At 37.4% G+C, this 13,662-nt stretch overlaps 1 protein-coding gene across 1 annotated transcript in view; it reads left to right on the top strand.

The window, feature by feature from the left end:
- The window catches only part of LOC124775070 (E3 ubiquitin-protein ligase RNF13), a 115,191-nt gene that overhangs the window by 76,606 nt on the left and 24,923 nt on the right, over window positions 1-13,662 (top strand). The window contains 1 exon segment of the mRNA XM_047249873.1: window positions 9,040-9,214. Within this exon segment, the coding sequence (XP_047105829.1) occupies window positions 9,040-9,214 (175 nt within the window).

The following is a 13,662-nucleotide window of genomic DNA, read 5'->3' as shown; positions in this document are numbered from 1 at the left end:
GTGATGAGGAGGGTGCTCTTTTGTTGCGGATTCTTGGGGGAGGTAGGAGGATTCAGATGTGAGGATATGCTATGGGAAATCTGTTTGTAGACTAGGTCTGGGGGATGAGGGAGGGTAGTGTCTGTCTTGAAGGCCTTTGTGAGCCCTTCAGCATAGTGGGCAATGGAGTTCTTATCACCGCAGATGACCCATCCACGGGTGGCTGTTTTGGGGAGGGATTTTTTGGTGTGGAAGGAATGACAGCTGTCAAAATGCAGGGACTGTTGGCAGTTAGTAGGTTTAATGTGGACAGAAGTGTGGTTGGAGCATCAAAGAGATGGGGGTCCATATCCACAAAGGTTGGTGAGGACCAGGTGAAGCAGATGGAAGGAGGGTCTTGAGGTTGTGAAGGAATGAGGATAGGATAACAGTGATACATGGTTAAGGAGGAATGCCAGAGATTCTAAGTAGAGGTTATCATAAGTCTCTAGGGTTGCATCCAGACATGATTCTGATGGCTCTGTTTTGAAAGTGCTGATAGGTGCTATAAAGTTTCCCTAAAAAGTGACCCAGTATTTAAGACAAGAATTAAAGTAGGCACGATATCCACTCTATACTCTTTTTCTCACTATCACAAGAGTTTCGTGAACAAAGGAGATTGTAGAGCTTGATCAATTTTGTGTTAAGGTATTCTACATGTTTGTTCCATTTTACATTGCTTTGCAGATGTAGTCCTAAGAATTTGTTTTCCATACTGCTACCAACTCGTTTATAGTTGTTAGAGAGTTTAGTGATTGCTGTAGTTCTTCCTTACTTTCCTGTTTTAATAAAATTGTGGTGTCATCCTCAAATATGATTGTTTTATGAGCATTCACTTTAAGCTTAAATCATTGATATACAGATGAACATAAAAGGTCGCATTACTGTTCTTTGATGTACCCCATATGTAATTAGTTTATAATCTGACATGTGTTCAGAAATAGTTTTTAGGCTGAAATTATTGTGATTGATGTTCACGGCATGCACTATACTTATAACAACAGTTAAATTCGTCACATGCTCATTGACACTGTATATTTGTTGAACTTTACGAAACCAAAGAACAACTAATGGAATTGAAGGTTCTTTTACACCTCCACAATTCTTTTTGCAACTCTCATTATCGTATCTCTGTAATCTGTAAGCGAAATTCTTTTCCTTCAGTAGAGCAACAGTTTCATTATACTGATTGCATAAGGACTGTAACATAGTGTACAAAGTTTTCTGGCATGTGATGACTTCTTGTTTTAGAGATGTGCCTTTTTCCAGTATTTATTGCTGCTGTGATGTTTGGATCACAATTAACCAATAAGCAATCTTCACCAAAAGTGTAGATAAGTGCTCTGTATACACTATGAGCAGCACAAGGAAGTAGTTTGTGATTTTCCAAAGCTTTTATCATATTGGCGCACTGGTGTGGAACAAAAACAAAATTATGCAACGTGTCTGGCGATATGCTCTACTCGGCTGTCCGTTCTTCTGTTTGTTTCATAACGTTTAGTCCTGTCTTCCTGACACACAAGAATTTAACTGGAAATAAAATATTATCGATAAGAGACTAATTTGTGTTTATGTAATGTCCTGTTAGCGTCAAGCAGTGCACCCAATTGTGCGAATCAGTTGACAAATCAACTGTCACAGCACAAGTTTTATTAATATTTTCTGTAATCACATAAGACATTTTGCAGTTTTCAGTTGCATTAGCCTGTTCTTTGACATGTCTGCTTATTGTAGAGGAATGTGGCATAACACATGAAACAATGATTTCTCCATATTTATTAATTCTTGGCCTATTTCTTTGGAATCTTCATCAGAATCAGCATTAAAAGGCCTCACATCTTTGAAACACATTGCAACTCACTTTGCTTTTATGCCATTCTATATTACTGCTGGATTTCCTGGAGGAACTGCATTTGTTTGCAGTTTCTTATAATTGTGTTTCTTTAAATCTTTCTTTACCAGCTGGAAATGATACAGTGTAGGACTGTTTATGCATGGTACATACCCAATAGACTTGCTGTTGTCATCTGCAACTGACAGAAATTTATCAAACATTGGAGACTCCAGGTCAGAATGTCAAAAATGTTAGGAAAAGGATAGATTGCTACTCACTGTAAAGATGACACATTAAGTTGCAGACAGGCACAACAAAAAGACAGTTACATGTTATAGCTTTCGGCCAAAACCTTCTTCAGCAAAGAAAAAGGAGGAAGCTTTGGCCAAAAGCTATAATGTGTAACAGTCTTTTCAGTGTGCCTGTCCACAGCTCAATGGGTCACCTTGACAATGAGTAGCAATCTGTTCTTTTCCTAATATTGTTGATGGAAATTTATTCCATATTTTGTTTTTTTAGACCCTTGCTTTTCTTCAGTGGGTATGCATTGGCTTTAGTCTTGCTTCTTACTGTATCAGCTACCTTGCACTGCATTGTTACAGACAGACATACCGTGAATTAAAAACCTGAGCAGAATGGTTGTGCATGGATAGAATCATTTAATATTTTTGGAGTCAAACGTTGGCTATGACTTGGTCAGGACTTCTATTCTTGGCTACAAAAACTGTTGCACACAGCCTATCCAGTTAGGCGGCGCTCACCCAGTCTTGCATTCTGTGCTCACTTACTGAGTCATGCAGAACTCTAGTACACTTGTAATTCATGTGAGGAGTTATTCAAGTTACAGATTTTGTGGAGCAGCCTCTTCTACTGGCATGAATTTCTTATTCCCCTTGTGATCCAGTAGATTATTCCAGGATTGCCCCTATGCAATGTGAAAGAAATGGGTTAGTGTATTGAGGAAGGTGGTAATTTTTTTGTTTAGGTCATTAATTTCAAAAACCTATGACCATTTTTCTTTGTTTAATAATTTGTTGAAGTAGTTTATATTATCCAGACTGTAGTTTCTACACATGGCTCTTAAAGACATGTTGTTAACAATATTGCCCTTTATTTTCAATCTTAATATTTGGTCAAGATGATCAATCACTGAAGCCTGCATTGAACTTTTTTTTTAAGTTGTCTATAAACTCTTTGACTAGAAAGATTGCAGCATTTATTTCAGCCTGTAAATTGAGGGATGTGGTAAGATTTCAAGCGGCTTCTCTCTTTCTACATTGTGTGAGAAAATCAAAGTTGAAGTCGCCACAGATTATGAAATCATGGTCTGTTTTAATTTTTGTTTAGCAATGACTCCAATTTATTTAATAAAAGTTCAAAATATCCAGGTGGTGATTGGTAAATTGCAACAATAATGAAGTTGAACTTTTTATTTCATAGTCCTTTTCGTTATGTAAATTGCTACCTCACCCTGCTTGCAGTAGTAGGAAAACAAAAAGATGTAATTATTTTTGTATGTTGAATGAATTCAGGTCTAATCCATTGGTCATAAATGCATAATTCTGAGATATCCTTTAGTTCCTCTGATAAGAATATGTTATTTTCATCAATCTTACTACACAGGGATTGTATATCACGATGATAAATTTTTACATTGAGTTTATTCATAACTCGGTAGTTGGGTGTCTTATTTACAGCCATTGATATCACTTTGGGTTCCTGGAAGACAACTTCTGTGTGTATGGTGTGTATGACGTATCATTTTCAGTTGTAAAATTAATTTGTATGCTGACAGGAGTGGAATCCTTGGTTTAAAGGGAGACCCATCTTAGCTAGTTTATCACTGAGGGGCCTTCATGGTCAATACTAGTTTACAAAAGATTTGCTTCGACTTGAGGCGAGACTGGATCCATCTCCATCGAGATTTTACAATAGAGACTAGTTGCCTACGTAAATGCACCATGTAGTCAGTAATACAGTCTCTTGATCTTGTACACACGATACATGCATATGCTTTTCAGTACTTGTGTGTTGTCAGAAAGCACCTCTAAATTAACATTTGTGGACTTAAGCAAAGTGTGTCAAACATTCTCCAGTGCTGGGAAACAAAACAACTGGAGAAATAAACGGGATGAAAATCAAACGTGGCCACATAGTTATTTAACGATAAGTTATTATCTACCAAACAGCCAGCTATATACTGTTGCAGGTGATGCTTTGCAATATATAAAATCCAAGGACAATCGTAACAGAACATACATTACACAGATAATTAAATAGCACCCTTTAATAATGGCACAACTTGACTGAAATACTGAGGTTGGACAAAACTATTGAAACACTGCAAGAAGTGCGTGCTTGAACATATTTGCAGATACTAGCTATGACAACTAGTTGTGCTGTTGTATTTGACCATGAATGGCAGCTGTCCTCAACACATTGCAAGTGTCAGTCGTCGTCAGAACAGTGTTTTGTGTTGTTGTTAGTGTGTTATGTCAGAGCTAAGTGAGAACAGATGCAAATTGGTGATGCTAATATGGTGGGTGCTTCCATCATGAAGGTAGCTGACATTGTCAGTCTGGGGACAATCTGTAGTGTATGGTAATTGAAGAAAACTTCACAAGCCAAGATCGCTGAAAGAGAATTTTTATTGGATAACTGGTTTTGACAGAGCTATGTTGTCATCATTGTATCTGCAAGAGGATGAACAGAAGTTGATGTTTTACAGTCATGATATTACAATTTGCTTGACAGTGATGTTACATAACCTATGGAATTATAACATAACTTATACTTTAAAATCTTTACAGTGTATTGTCCATCAGTGTTGCAAGTGCCTTCACATTGCATATGCAATTCCCACTACCATGAAGATTACTGTACATCTGCATGTCAAATAGAGAACTATTATGCACAAACACACGCTAACTATATTGCACCAATTACAAGCATCAGCTGACAGTTTGCATATAGAGCAGAGGTGCTGGATTGTTTGTTCCTTAGCTCTCCCGTGATTGTTTGTCACTGAGGGTTCTTCATGGCCGATACCTGTTTACATAAGATTTGCTTCAACAAGAGGTTGGATTGGATATGTCTACTTTGAGGTCTTACAGTAGGGACTTTTTGCCTATATGTATAATGCACCACCTAGTGGGTAATACATTCTCTCAATCTCGTACACATGACACATGCCTATGCTTTTCAATACTTGTTATCCGTTAATTTCACTTGAACATCAAGTGACATGTTCATATAATAAGTTTACTGCAGTATGATAAGCACAGGTGTTCTAAATAAATCATTAACACCCTTTTTTGTACATGCTGTTTTATTTGTATATAAGATGTAAGTGAAGAGAATAATCATGTTTCTCTTGATTTAAATCATGTCATTGGATGACAAAGAATGCTTATGATGACCCAATAAATTTTGAAAATATAATGTGTAATTCTCGGTTATTGATTTCGATATATAAAATGTATTAAACAGTTTTTGAGATCTTGTCAGGAAGGACAATATACTCCTTTTTCAACAAGAAATTATTAATAAAAACTGTTCTGTATTTTGGTGTATTTCTTGGATTTATATTATTTCCTGCATAAATTTTAAGTACAAGTCAACATCATTTTAATTCCATTTGATGAGATAGATCATGATGATCAGTGTTCTGCCCATATCCCCATTGAGTACCTAGAAACCGGATGATGTACTCAACGTAGATAAACATCATAATTCCATGGTTAAAATTATATAAAGTTGTTACTTTTTTTAACGGTGAACTGTTTGAGTATAGCATTTTTTTTTAAAAATATTGTGTAGCCATTATGGTAAGAAATTTGAAATACAACTGTGGACATTTGGATGTAAATTATAAACATGACACACAAAAATACTGACATCCTGCCTAGAGAATTCTGTTTTAAATTCTTATCTACTTTTCACATATTGTGAGCCTACTTCTTGTTCTCAAAGGTATGTTATACATATTTTATCCTACAAAATTATCGAAGGTACATGCATTAATTATACATAAAATTTCTGCTTTTCTGTGAGTTGGATTGTACAATAATGTAAATAAAAACAGTCCTTAAAAATGTCGTACCAATTACATGAAATTATGTCTATGTTTTATGCTACATATAAGATGATAAACAAGTCAACTGCCATAGTGCCACCTGGTGGACGTACTTGGTGACCATTGTGTTTACTCCACAGGTCTGTCAGTTGCAAGCTGTTTGTGAATATGACCACTTGTAACTGGCATAATATAGTAATGTTTACATTTGTATGTAGTACTTTTATATTTGGCATACTGATGTATAGTGATCTTTGTGATAGTGGGAAGTCATATGCAATGTAAGCCATTTGCAATAATGATGGACAGTATGTTGTAAAAATTTTATAGCATAAGGTGTGTTATCATTCTATAAGTTATGTAACTAGATAGTGTATCAGGCTGTAATATCATGGTCGTAAAATATTTTCCATCCAACTTATCTTCATCCTCTTGCAGATCCTATGATGACAGCATGAAACAGGTCATCCAATAAAATACATTTTATCAATCTTGGCTTTTGAAGTTTTCTTCAGTTATGATTGAAGATGTATACCACTTACAGGAAAAGCAGAAAAATATCATCTGCTAAGTCAAAATGTGGACGAATGTGCGTGTTGAGTGATAATGACAGATCTTCATTGAGGAGGATTGTGATGATAAATAACAGGACAACAGCTGCAAAAGTCACTGGTGAACTGAATATTGCGCTCGAGAACTCTGCCAGCACTAAAGTAACATGAAGGGAGCTCCATAAGTGTGGAATTGTGGGCCAAGCTGGAATTCCAAAGCCACACATCAGTGAGGCAAATGCCTGTAACGGGAAAGTGTGGTGCCAAATCCGTAAAGCCTGGACTATGCGCAATGGAAGGAAGTCATTCGGTCGGATGAGTCTTGTTTCACACTACTTCCAACTTTTGACTCAGTTTACATCCCAGGAGTGAAACACAGCAAGGATCCGATGGTTATTTGGGCAGGCATATTGTGTTATTCTATGGGCTCCATGGTTACTCTGCAAATTTCCATTACTGCCCCAGATTATGTGAGTATTTTGGCCAATCAGATCCATCTCATGGTATGATGATTGTTCCTCAAAGGTGATGCTGTGTTCCAAGATGACAAAGCCGGTATTCACACAGCTCACATTATCCAGGACTGGTTTCGAGAGACAAGGATGAGTTGTCACTCTTCCCTGGCCACCACACTCACCAGATCAAAATATTATTGACTCGTTGTGATCTACTTCGGAGAGAAGAGTGCATGATTGCCATCCACCTCCATCATTGTTACCTTAACTTGCCATTATTTTGCAGGAAGAATGGTATAAGATTCCTTTAAAAACCATACAGGGTCAGTATTTATCCATTCTGTGATGACTGGAAGCTGATTCGAGTACCAAAGTGGTTCTGACACCGTATTAAATGTGATAGTGTGTTGAGTTTTTGGTGTTTCTATATTTTTGTCCACCCTGTGTATATAAAAAGTAAAAGCAATTATGTTTTGCAAAGATGGGCCTCCAGCAGTACATTTTTATTCAGTTAGCACATTATCGGAGCAAGAAGCTAATTACTTGCAACAATCTGATTTCATTACTTATACAAAGCATACTTGTAATTACACTTATCCGAAAGTGTTGAAGTTCAAGCACTCTAATAATAATAATAATAATAATAATATAGGAATCTTGAAATAATTGATTCAGGGTAACAACAAGCTGTTCACTTGCCAGCTCATTGGTTATCATTATTTACTACGTGATCCTACTGCTTAAATTCAACAGCATCATTTGATTTAGTTAATTATCTGCCAAAACTATTCTCTTTTACTACCTTTGACTTTGGAGGCAATGGAACTATTTTGTTGCAAACACTCCTGCCATATATACCAATGGCATTGAGTGGTTTTCTGTTCAGATCCTTGTGTGCAACTATAACTGTCTGACTGCCGTGGCTCAGCCCAAGTGTAGTTCCGTGAAAGTACTTGCTCTCCTTCTATCAGCAATTTCTCGTAGATCACTGGAGCAATGAAGCATTCCAAGAAATTGAAAAAAATACAGATTATCTCAACTTTCTAGAATGGTCATCAGACAGGTGTGTGAAGTGTAAGTTAACTTACTATTATAGAATGTGGAACATGCCTATGCTCATCTTTTATGATCTTTCATGAGATGAAAGTTTTCTTTGTAGGAATCAAGATGGATTTTGCAAACAGTTATTTTGTGAAACTCAGCTTCCTCTGTTTGATCATGACTTCCAGATGGCAGTAGATATTGGAGGCCATGTTGATATTATGTCCCTTAACTTCTTTGAGCATTCAGCACACTTTTAAACTTCCACCTAATGAATGTAATACCAGAAAACTTGTTGACCAATGCCGCTGAGTTGACTGAGTAAGTTGGACACTTGTCACAGTGTAAGAGCACAATTAAAGGTTACAATACAATCACACAGTGATATGGTATGTCAAATGGTTTCTCTCTACTGTTAGAAGTCTTGTCTGATCTCTCCATACCATTAATCGTATTCCATAAAATATTTTATATTACTGTTGTACTTATAAATTGTCAATCTTGCATAATTTTTAATTTATTTCTCTCCTTTTCCGCTACTTTTCCCCACCCCTCCCCTCCTCTCCCCTGCCCTCCACCTAACTTGCAGCACTTCACTGTCCACCATCCCCACCATACTATCCCTCCCCCTCCCTGCCCCAGTCTCCTCCTTACCCCCACCCAGTTGCCACTCCCATCATGCACTGGTGCTGTTGCTTGCAGTGTGGTTTCAGTTGCCTGAGACTGCAGTTGTGTGCGTGAGTTGTGCATGAGTGTGCGTGTGTGCGTATGTGTGTCTATTGTTGATGAAGACCATGGTCCAAAAGCTTTAAGTGTGAAAGTCTTTTTGTTGCGCTTATCTGTGACAGCATCTCTGCTATATGGTGAGTAGCAACTTTCCTTGTCATAATATTGTTACATTCCATCCTACATTTTCCAATGTAATTTTACTTCCTTAATTTTTTTCTTAGTTATTTGTAGATAATAGTGTATGTTAATATGCTGCTATCTCTTAAGAGAACAGAAATAGTTTTCACTTTTACCTGAACCCTGTAACAGTGTGGTAGTTTCTGCTTTTCTTTACAGGTTGTTAGGTGTATACGAAACAGACGTCGTGAGAGACGTCACAGGCTACCGGCATCATCTCTTCGTAAAATACCCACTGCAAAGTTTCAGAAAGGTGATCCATATGAAACCTGTGCCATCTGCCTGGAGGATTACATAGAGGGTGATAAGCTTCGCATTCTGCCCTGTTCACATGGTAATTTGGTATATTCTTTTACTTTGATATTTCTAATGTATCTGGTGCTCCTCCAGGATAACATATGTGAGGATAATGACCCTATCAAATGCATTATGCTAGAATGATGGAATGCTAACACAAGCTGTAGAATGAAAGAACATAACTGCAGGAAATGCTTCTTGCACGAAAATAATAGTAAATTTTTTAAAGTTTATTATAGTATTTCACATTCTTATAACATAATCAAGCTTGTAAGAGCATTATTTGCTGTGGTCTGCTGTAGTGGCAGAAAAGTGGCTACAAATATGCTTCCTGACTTGTGGTTGCAATAGCCTGCAGAAAAGGAGAAATTAAGTACAGAAGTAGAAGAAGAAAGTAGATAGCTGCCAAATGGATCAAAACATATCATTCATGTGCGTTCACAGCCCTAAGTAGGTATCTTCACTGCCAAACAAGAAAGCATAGAAGTACTGGTGATAACCAGTGTGTAGTTTGATAAGAGCGAAATAATATAGGAAGCAAGATCTGTGGAATGAATTGTGTCAATCTTTCTGAGGCCATTACCACAAAATGAGATGAGGTATTGGCCTATATCTCCAACAGTGCTTCGCATCTAATTAAAAAAAAAAAAGTGTTTGTACTGGAATAATGCTTTTCTTTCACAGTGAACCACGGACCTTCCCACGGTGGGGTGGGTCGCATGCTTCAACGAATACATACAATCATGCCATCGTTGCAAACACATCAGAGGGGTACATGCATAGATGCCAGAGTAGCTGATATGGTTCTTTGAGAGAGGCAGAACATCCTAAATGGCCAGATCTGGCTTTGTAATTTTTTACACAGGACACTATGTAATCATTGGTTTAAGAACCATGGTTTTTTACATGGAAAAATCTGGAGACATGCGAAAGTGTCAGATAGCTTATATAATGAGAAGACACTAATTTACACAGAGCGCAATGTAATCGTTGGTTTAAAAAGCACTCTTGTCTTCACCGGCATCACGTGGACCATTGGGACCATACGACCACCGTGTCATCCTCAGCTGAGGATGCGGATAGGAGGAGCGTGTTGTCAGCACATGGCTCTCCCAGTCGTTATGATGGCTTTCTTTGACCAGAGCCACTAATAGTCAGTGAAGTAGCTCCTCAGTTGGCATCATGAGGCTGAAAGCACTCCGAAAAATGGCACCAGCGCATGGTGGCCCAGACAGTTACCCATCCAAGTGCCGCCCACATCCGACAGTGCTTCACTTCGGTGATCTGATAGGAACCGGTGTACCCTCTGCAGCAAGGCCGTTGCATTGGTTTAAGAACCATGTTTTTTTTACATGGGAAAAGCTGGAGACATTCGGAAGTTTCAGGTAGATTATATAATGAAAAGACACTAACCATGAAATCAGATTTTAAACTACCAAAAATTTCCGGTGCCAGAAGTGGACTTCGGCCGTAAGTTATATAAAGTGCAGATTAAAACTGCAGAAAGGTAGAATGATGAAATGGGACCTGGATTTATGAAAAGAAATGGTGGTTTTGGGAGTTTCAAAGGGGATGTGAGGCAACTGTAGATTGAAACAAGATAAGTGAACACAATAGAAGGCAAGTGGGTAGGTTTGGAGGTAGTGTAGGATGAAACAGGCAAAGAGAGAAGACCGAGAAAAAACTCTGAATAACCAATCAGATATTGAATGTGGGACTCACCAAAAGGCAGAAGCACTGCATCATTGATAGCTACACAAATAGCAGGTACAGAGCTTTGCTAGCTTTCGGAATACTTATCCGTTTCCAAGCTTATAGGGAAAACATTCACACATACTCACTCAAATGCACATGCCTGTGTCCCTACTTTGTGCTCAATAGACTGCCAGGTGTGTGTGTGTGTGTGTGTGTGTGTGTGTGTGTGTGTGTGTGTTTTCCCTACAAGCTTGAAGATAGATAGCAAAGCTCTGTACCATCTGTGTGTGTACCTATAGATGATGCAGCACTTACGCCTTTCGGTGAGTCATCTCCCGTATTCCTAAACAATTCATAATTCTCAACCAAAACCTTTTGTGCATTGTAGATATTGAATGTAATTGATGAAAAAACATAAAAATACAATAATTGAAGCAGGCAAAAAGGAATACCCTCAGTCTTCTAGGACCTTATAATAACCCAATTCCAAAGGAACAGCTGTGAATATTACAGACAATGACTTTAATAAGTTATGGTTGCAATATATTGATGTGAATTATTCACTGAAGAATGGAAAAACTGGTAGAAACTGATCTCTGGATTTATCAGTTTGCGTTCTGGAGAAATGTAGGAACATGGGAGACAATACCCTATGACCTACCTTGGAAGGTAGACAGATAAAATTCAATCTTACATTTATAACATTTTTAGATTTAGAGAAAGATTTTGACAATGTTGACTGGACTGCACCCTTTGAAATTCTGAAGGTAGCATGGGGTAAAACACAGTGAGCAAAATGTTGTATACACCTTGTACAAAACATAGACTGCAGTTATAATAGTTGCAGAATGTGAAAGGGAAGCAGTAATTCAGAAGGAAGTGAGACAGGGTTGCAGCCCATCCCCAGTGTTATTCAGTGTGTTCAGTAAGCAAGCAGTAAAGGAAACTGGAGAAATTTGGGATGTAAATTCAAGTTAAGACTATTTAATCTGCTGGTGATACTGCAATTCTTCCAGAGACACCAAAGATTATAAGATGATTATCGACAAAAAATAGGGTTAATGGAACATACCGGAATTAAATAAGGCGATTTTAGGGGTAGATAAACTTTGCTTTTTTGGCAGGAAAGTAACTGCTGATGGCCAAAGCAGAAAGGATATAAAATGCAAACTTGCAGAAGATACAGAAGTGACACATGGATGATGAACACTGCAGAAAGAAGAGAACGAAAGCTTTTAAATTTTGGTGCCACAGAAGAATGCTGAAGATTATGTGGGTAGTTTGGATATATAATGAAGGGGTGCTGAACTGAATTGTAGAGAAAGAAGTGTGTGGCATAACATGACTAAGGGAAGGATATGTGGGTAGATTGGATATATAATGAAGGGGTGCTGAACTGAATTGTAGAGAAAGAAGTATGTGGCATGACATGACTAAGGGAAAGAATCGATTCATGAGACACATCCCAGGGCATCAAAGACTTGTTAGTTTGATAATGGAGGGAAATGTAGAGAGTAAATTTTTGAAGAGGATTAAGACTTGACTAGAGTAAGCAGGTTTAAATAGATGTGGATTTGCTATAGATATACAGAGATGGAGAGGCTTATACACAGTGAGCTAGTGTGGAAAGCTGCTTAAAACTAGATATCACACTTATTGGATTCAATTCAGCACATGTAGATCAAAGGCTGTGGTCCAAATCCATATATTCTTCTCTTTTCACAGCTATAAGCTGTGGTGAATGAAATCAGTCTTCTTAAGGCTTCCTCATGTGAAAATGGATAGTTACCATGTACCTTTTGTCAAAATGTTGTCAGTTTCATTTTTACGAAAATGTATGTTCAGTACATTGCCTTCAAATCTTCCACAAAGTTATACTGTTATAAAATAGTTGTTAATAGATTTTTTGTTGTGACAGCTGCTAACTTAGATGTTGATTAGTAAGTGGTAAATGTCATTGCTGTTTCTACGGACATTGAAATGTTTTCACCTGCAGCCATGCATCAGAAAAGAAAGTCATTTCACTTAGTGTTCCTTACCCTATACTTTCTACTTTTTCCCATAAAAAAATCCAAAATGTGTTGAGAATGTATTGAAATTGAAGATATTAACTGTTCAAACTCTTCACATCTTGACATCTTGTGTTTGTTGATTGTTTTGCTGGTCAGTTGTTCGCCCATTGTCAAATGAATAATGAAAATGAGAAGAGTGATAACTTGACAGAATACTTACGTGTCACACCAAGCAAGGGATTGGAAGCAGTAGGTTTTCTGGCACCAAGCAGGGGATTGGAAGCAGTAGGTTTTCTGTGTGTGTGTGTGTGTGTGTGTGTGTGTGTGTGTGTGTGCACCCACACACATTTTTAAATGGTTGAAATGAATTCGCTTATGTTTCATTATAATTTTTTTCCGGTGACAGTATTTCTGCACCTATATGGCTGCTAGTGATGAACTATATTAGAGCACAAATCATACTATTAAAAGTGCCAGAAAATGCCCTCCTTGCAACAAAATAGCTTACAATAAAGTGATTAAATTAGTATTTGTGAAAGCCTTTATTAGACTACCCCATTGAGAAGCTCTTATAATAACAGTACCACTTGCAAGAATACTATTTTGAAATATTTTAGATAAAAAAGAAAATTGTTACTGAAAAGAAATTTGAATGGTTTTCTTGACATTAACAATTTTAGCACCTAATGATAAAAAAAAATAGTCTTGGAAACTATGCTTCAGGAAGCATGTGAAGTACAAAGTAAAAGTTGACAAGTACATTTTTGCGAAAAATCTT

Source organism: Schistocerca piceifrons, chromosome 2 (assembly GCF_021461385.2).
Source record: "Schistocerca piceifrons isolate TAMUIC-IGC-003096 chromosome 2, iqSchPice1.1, whole genome shotgun sequence".
NCBI lineage: Eukaryota > Metazoa > Arthropoda > Insecta > Orthoptera > Acrididae > Schistocerca > Schistocerca piceifrons.
The sequence above is the reverse complement of the archived record's forward strand: the minus strand, read 5'-3'. Positions and strand labels throughout refer to the sequence as shown.